The sequence below is a fragment of the Heteronotia binoei genome, chromosome 1 (assembly GCF_032191835.1).
Source record: "Heteronotia binoei isolate CCM8104 ecotype False Entrance Well chromosome 1, APGP_CSIRO_Hbin_v1, whole genome shotgun sequence".
NCBI lineage: Eukaryota > Metazoa > Chordata > Lepidosauria > Squamata > Gekkonidae > Heteronotia > Heteronotia binoei.
Genome location: NC_083223.1, coordinates 267,890,412 through 267,897,706, shown reverse-complemented (window position 1 = coordinate 267,897,706; position 7,295 = coordinate 267,890,412). Strand labels below are relative to the sequence as shown.

At 51.0% G+C, this 7,295-nt stretch overlaps 1 protein-coding gene across 1 annotated transcript in view; it reads left to right on the top strand.

The window, feature by feature from the left end:
* Positions 1 to 4,017: 4,017 nt before the first annotated feature.
* Positions 4,018 to 7,295, top strand: part of AQP10 (aquaporin 10) — a 28,522-nt gene continuing 25,244 nt past the window's right edge. Inside the window, exon 1 of the mRNA XM_060253678.1 lies at positions 4,018 to 4,122. Coding sequence (XP_060109661.1) covers positions 4,018 to 4,122 — 105 coding nt within the window. The remainder of the gene's footprint in view (positions 4,123 to 7,295) is intronic.

Genomic DNA, 7,295 nt, shown 5'->3' with positions numbered 1-7,295 from the left:
AGCGTGGGGGGGAGGAGGGAAATGTCTCACTAGGCACTCTATTATTCCCTATGGAGAACGATTCCCATAGGGAATAATAGGAAATTGATCCGTGGGTATTGGGGGCTCTGGGGGGGCTATTTTTTGAGGTAGAGGCACCAAATTTTTAGTATAGCATCTAGTGCCTCTCCCCAAAATACCCCCCAAGTTTCAAAACAATTGGACAAAAGGGTCCAATTCTATGAGCCCCAAAAGATGGTGCCCCTATCCTTAAATATTTCCTATGGAAGAAAGGAATTTTAAAAGGTGTGCTGTCTCTTTAAATGTGATGGCCAGAACTCTCTTGGAGTTCAATTATGCTTGTCACATCCTTGTTCTTGGCTCCACCCCCAAAGTCTCCTGGCTCCACCCCCAAAGTCCCCAGATTTTTCTTTAATTGGACTTGGCAACCCTAGCCGGTGGGGGTGAGGTCTCTTCTTGAGTCACCTTAAAGACAAATAGTTTTTGTTTTCTGCTAAAGCCCTTGTAGACTACGGCCCATTTTTGCATTGTCCCAGATTGAGTCACAAGGAGGAGGAGGAGGAGAAGATGATGATGATGATGATGTTGCATTTATACCCCGCCCTTCACTCTGAATCGCAGAACAGCTTACAATCTCCTTTCCCTTCCACTCACCCACGACAGACACCCTGTGAGGGAGGTGGGGGTGAGAGAGCTCTGAGAGAACGGCTCTTGAGAACAGCTCCGAGAGATCTCGGACCGGCCCAAGGTCACCCAGCTGGCTGTACATGGAGGAGGAGTGGCGCTCATACCTGGTTCTCCAGATTAGACTCTGCCATTCTTAACCATGACACCAAACTGGCTTTCTGGGTGGGAGACATTGAGGAAATTCAGGGGTGCTATGCAGAGGCAGCCAAGGGAAAACCACTTCTGAATGCCTCTCTCTCTCTCTCTCTCTCTCTCTAAGAATTGCAGATTTATACCCTGCCCTTCTCCCTGAATCAGAGACTCAGAGCGGCTTACAATCTCCTATATCTTCTCCCCCCACAACACACACCCTGTGAGGTGGGTGGGGCTGAAAGGGCTCTCACAGCAGCTGCCCTTTCAAGGACAGAGTCTCAGAGCAGTCGACGATCTCCTATATCTTCTCCCCCCACAACAGACACCCTGTGAATTAAGTGGGGCTGAGAGGGCTCTCACAGAAGCTGCCCTTTCAAGGACAACTCCTGCCAGAGCTATGGCTGGCCCAAGACCATTCCAGCAGCTGCAAGTGGAGGAGTGGGGAATCAAACCCGGTTCTCTCAGATAAGAGACCACTACACCAAACTGGCTCTCTTGCCTAGGAAACCCTATGGGGTTGCCATAAGTCTTAGCCAATTTGCCAGCAAAACCTAAAAAATAAAAAGCCCTCACCTTCGAGTTGCCAGGTCTGACTTGGGAAACACCTGGAGGTTTTGGGGGTGGAGCCTGAGGAGGGCATTTGGGAGGGGAAGGGCCTTGGAGGGATACAAAGCCATACAGTCCGGAGGGCTCCCTTCAAGCCTCTGAGCAACTGACTGTCATCTGCTTCCTTTTCCCTCTCTCTTGCTTCCTTCTGCATCACAGCTTGTTTTGCAAGGCATGCTCAATCGCACTGTAGTTTCAGAGCAAAGCCTCTGTTTTCTCCATTGGCTCCCCCTTGGGGAGGAAGGGGGGGGGGAGGCAGACCTTGCTTTGCCAGGCTCTCTCAATTGCACAGCAGAGCTACTGAACCAAGCCTCTCTTCTTTCTATTGGCTGAGGCTCCTCCCCATCCTGATCCCCTAGGGAGGGAAGGAAGGAAAGAGTCAGAGCTTCCTTTTCCCAGTTCCAGGATCCATGGGAGAAATACAAAGAAAGCACCTTTAAGACCAACGAGTGCTAATATTTTAAGCATGTTTTATTTTATCTTAAGTTTCTTTTTAAAAAAATCTTTAAATGTGTGTCTGTGTCCATTATAAAGTTTATATCTCTGCTTAAAAAAAAGTGTAGTCCCCTGTGCAAGCACCAGTCGTTTTCAACTCTGGGGTGACGTTGCTTTCGCAACGTTTTCACGGCAGACTTTTTACGGGGTGGTTTGCCATGGCCTTCCCCAGTCCTCTCCACTTTCCCCCCAGCAAGCTGGGGACTCATTTCACCGACCTCGGAAGGATGGAAGGCTGAGTCAACCTGGAGCCGGCTACCTGAACCAGCTTCCGCTGGGATCAAACTCAGGTCGTGAGCAGAGAGCTCCGACTGCAGTACTGCAGCTTTACCCCCTCTGCGCCACGGAGCTCTTTAGTATATCTCCGCTACCCAGTCTTTAAAAGGTACACATACGGCCCCAGCAACATGGCTCGGCCCAAGTAGGTCTCATTTATGTCAGATCCTGCCCCCATAACAAATGGTTTCGACACCCCTGCCCTTTGGGGGTCATCGTAAGTCAGCTGTAACTTGAGGGCCAAAACAAAACAAAAGATCCCCCGAAGGATAAGATAGCAGGGGAAAGTGTTTACGGCACCAAGAGGCTGTTTTTCCTGCCGCAGACTCACCCAGGGCCTCCCCACCCATCCCCACCCCTTGAATTCGTGGCTGATGTTTGACGAAGGGGAGCTAATGGTTAAGAGAGGGTTTCCTGCTGGGGTAGCTCGGTTATCCATCAGAGTTTGCAGAAGGTGAACCCTGCCCCCTCTGAGCGGGGCGGACGGGTGAGAGGGCAGGGTGACCAGTGAGCATCTGGGAAGAGTTGTTTGTGTTTGGGAGAGAGAAAGAGGCAGACAGAAAGCTGCGATTGGCAGAAAGCAATGAACCTTCTCTATGGGGCAGGGCCCCCTTCCTCCTGGGGGGCGGGGGGCATAATTTTGTAAACCTCTAATGTTTAGGTTGCCAGACCCATAGTGCGTTCTCATTTGGAATACTGTGTGCAATTCTGGTCACCGCACCTCAAAAGGATATTCTAGCATTGGAAAAAGTGCAGAAAAGGGCAACTAGAATGATTAAAGGTTTGGAACACTTTCCCTATGAAGAAAGGTTAAAACGCTTGGAGGCTCTTTAGCTTGAAGAAAAGTCGACTGCGGGGTGACATGATAGAGGTTTACAAGATAAGAGAACATAAGAGAAGCCATGTTGGATCAGGCCAACGGCCCATCCAGTCCAACACTCTGTGTCACACAGTGGCAAAAAAAATTTATATATACACACACACTGTGGCTAATAGCCACTGATGGACCTCTGCTCCATATTTTTATCTAAACCCCTCTTGAAGGTGGCTTGTATACTTGTGGCTGCCACCACCTCCTGATTATGCATGGGATGGAGAAAGTAGAGAAAGAAGTACTTTTCTCCCTTTCTCACAATACAAAAACTCGTGGGCATTCAATGAAATTGCTGAGCAGTCAGGTTAAAACGGATAAAAGGAAGTCCTTCTTCACCCAAAGGGTGATTAACGTGTGGAATTCACTGCCACGGGAGGTGGTGGCGGCTACAAGCATAGCCACCTTCAAGAGGGGTTTAGATAAACACACACACACACATATATATTGGCCACTGTGTGACACAGAGTGTTGGACTGGATGGGCCATTGGTCTGATCCAACATGACTTCTCTTATGTTCTTATGTCAAAGGGTGTAGAGGGAAAGAACTTAGTGGTCCAGTTCCTGGGAAGCTGCCAATCCTTAAATGGTCCCTGGAGCGAGAAGATGCTTTCCCGCAGTGGCATGTGTGAATCTCCAGCAGGATCTCACCCAGACCGACATCATTTGAACCAATGAAGCAGGCACTGTGGCTTTCTACAGAGGTCATCATTCCAATACTGGGAGGGGTTGAGCATCAGAACCTTGGCCCAAACTCTTGCCAGCTGCCCTCCAGGGTCTGTGTCCTTTTGTACTCTCCTTACGCAATTTGCCCCGGCAGTCAATCAGTGCGTGTCAAATGGTATAATTAGTGATTATCATCTGCAAGGATCGAGGAACGCTGGTATAAAAGCTGCGTTCAGGGCCCTTCGTTCTACACTGTCAGCTCCCTCCCTGTACCCGCTGGGCAATGATTGACGCCCGCTGCTTGGCCAAGGCCCGGGGCTGCCTCCGTCTTCGCAACCTCCTGATCCGCCAGTGCCTGGCAGAACTCCTGGGCGTCTTCGTGCTCATCGTGAGTTCCAGAAATGATTTGTTGATTCCTTTCGCTTATTTCTAGACCAACTTTCTCCCCGGTGAGAAGCCCAAAACGGCTTACGTTAGGATTGACCAAACTGTGGCTTGGGAGCCACATGTGGCTCTTTCACATATATTGTGTGGCTCTTGAAGCCCCCAGAGCCCTGTCCCCCAGCTTGGAGAAGTCACGTGACTCTTTGTATCACTTCTCCAACCAAGCCAACCAGTGGCTTGGAGAAGGCATTTAAAGTTAAAGTTGCTTTCTTTCCAACTGTCTCTCCCCTCGTCTATTTCCTTCCTCCCTACCTTCCTCCCTCCCTCTCTCCCTTCCTTCCTTCTTCCCTCCCTCCCTTGACTCTTTCTATCACTTCTCCAAGCCAATGCTTGGAGAACGCATTTAAAGTTAAAGTTGCTTTCTTTCCAACTGTCTCTCCCCTCATCTATTTCCTTCCTCCCTCTCTCCCTCCCTTCTTTCTTCCCTCCCTCCCTCCCTTGACTCTTTCTATCACTTCTCCAAGCCAAGCCAACCAGTGGCTTGGAGAACGCATTTAAAGTTAAAGTTGCTTTCTTTCCAACTGTCTCTCCCCTCATCTATTTCCTTCCTCCCTCCCTCGACTCTTTCTATCACTTCTCCAATCAAGCCAACCAGTGGCTTGGAGAACGCATTTAAAGTTAAAGTTGCTTTCTTTCCAACTGTCTCTCCCCTCATCTATTTCCTTCCTTCCTTCCTCCCTCCCTCTCTCCCTTCCTTCCTTCCTCCCTTCCTTGACTCTTTCTATCACTTCTCCAACCAAGCCAACCAGTGGCTTGGAGAACGCATTTAAAGTTAAAGTTGCTTTCTTTCCAACTGTCTCTCCCCTCGTCTATTTCCTCCCTCCCTCCCTTCCTTCCTTGTCTTGCGGCTCTCAAACATCTGACATTTGTATCTTGTGGCTCTCAGACCTCTTACGTTTATTCTGTGTGGCTCTTACGTTAAGCAAGTTTGGCCACCTCTAGCATTCTCCTCTCCTTTGGCTGATCCTCACTTCACCCCTGTGAGGCAGGTTAGGCTGAGAGTGTATGACTGGCCCAAGGTCACCCAGTAGGGATGCCAGCCTCCAGGGCGGGGCCTGGGGATTCCCTGGAATCTCATCACCAAACAGAGGAGATCAGTCCCCCTGGAGAAAATGGATGCTTTGGAGGTTGGACTCTGTGGCATCGTACCCCGCTGAGGTCCCTATCCTCCATCTCCAAGACTCCAGGAGATTCCCAGCCTGCATCTGGCAACTCTACCCCCCAGTCTTCAGCAACTGGCTGGGGGGGGGGGGTGACCTAGCATCCCTATCACTGGGTTGGAGAAGAGCCAGGGGTTCTGCAGCAGGCATTGAAGGCTGCGAGGACTGAGAAAGGGGTGGAATCAGAAAGATGGCAGACCGTGGTGGGTTCTGGGGTGTGCTCTGTCAACTGCCTGAGCCAGGGGTCGTTTTGTAGAAAAATAGGTGGTGGAGCTCATTAGCATAACTCATTAGCGTATGCTGCTGCCCCCCACCAGCCAAAAGCAACCCGACGGAAGAAATGAGAGCCCCAGGCGAGCGAGGCCTGCTTGGGCTGGCTAGAGATCCAGCCAGCCCGAGTAGGTCTCACTCACCTGGGGCTCTCCTTGGCCACCCCCCCCCCGCTCCCAGTCAAAAGGCCAGCAAGCCACCCGCTACCCACAATTACATCAGAAGTGGAGAAAGGGGGGTGGTGTGGGCTTCTACAGGATTAAATGAGGGCTTCTGGGGGTGTGGCAAAGGCCCTGGTGGCTGGCTGGCTGGCTGCTCTCCTAATCCAGGGATTGTTATGCAGCTGCACCTCCTATTCAATGGAGAAGGTAGGTGGGGAAGAGGAGAGGGGGGCAGCAGAAAGGTTCAGGAGCTGTGCTCCTGTGAGCTCCCGCTGAATTCAAGGCCTGAGCGATAAACTGCCTGTTTTGCTAGCAGGGGGCCCCTGACTGAATTCCCCGCGTCTCTCGCTGGGAAAGACTGGAGACTTTGGAAGGCCGACGCTGTAGGTAGTACTGAAGTTGTAGCTGGGCTGGTGGATTGAGCCGATACAAGGCTACTTCTGGTGTTGTTAGAGATATCCCTGCAGAGGCTGAGTCCCTCACTGCCCATCCCCCTGCCCAGGAAACAGCAAGGCAGAGCATCAGATCAGAAGGCTTCTCCCAGTGTCAGGAGTAATTCCATTGGGAGCTGCAGCCTTTCTAGACTGCTGCTCAGGTCCCTGAATGGAATGGCTGTTTTCTGATTCCACACCTCCACCTGAGAATCCTGGGGAGCTGCTGCTGGTCGCGGGAGAGAGTACTAGGGTTGCCAAGTCCAGTTCAAGAAATATCTGGGGACTTTGGGGGAGGAGCCAGGAGACTTTGGGGGAGGAGCCAGGAGCAAGGTTGTGACAAGCATGATTGAACTCCAAAAGGAGTCCTGGCCATCACATTTAAAGGGACCGCACACCTTTTAAATGCCTTCTCTCCGTTGGAAATAATGAAAGGTACAGGCACCTTCTTCCGGGGCGCATAGAATTGGACCCCCTGGTCCAATCTTTTTGAAACATGGGGGGTATTTTGAGGAGAGGCACTGGATGCTATACTGAAAATTTGGCACCTCTACCTCAAAAAACAGCACCCCTAGAGCCCCAGAGACCCGCAGATCAATTCTCCATTATTTCCGATGGGAATAAGTCTCCATAGGGAATAATAGAGTTCTCAGCAGACATTCCCCCCCCCCCCCGCTTTCTGATGACCCTGAAGCGGGGGGAGGGCCTCTAAACTGGGGGATCTCCTGCCCCCACCTGGGGTTTGGCAACCCTACTAGGAGGCCAGGCAAAACACATCCTGCCCCTTTAATAGAAGCTGGATGTGTGGAAATGGGTGGCTTTTCCTGGCATGCAGGTAAATAGCATCAGCTTGCAAATAACACCCATTAAGTCTCCATTAAAGGAACAAGGATTGTCCCAATCCCGTTAGGTCCTGTTGACTAGCCCCTTTCTGACCTAAGAGGCATGCCGAAGGAGAAGAAAGGAGGGCTGCAGCCGTCCTCCTGGCCTATGTGGGGCTGCCCCATAGCCAGATGAAGGTTTTAGTGATTAGGAGGTAAAGAGCATCACCTGGCAGATAATGTTCCCTTCTGTCTCTGATAAAGGGACATGACA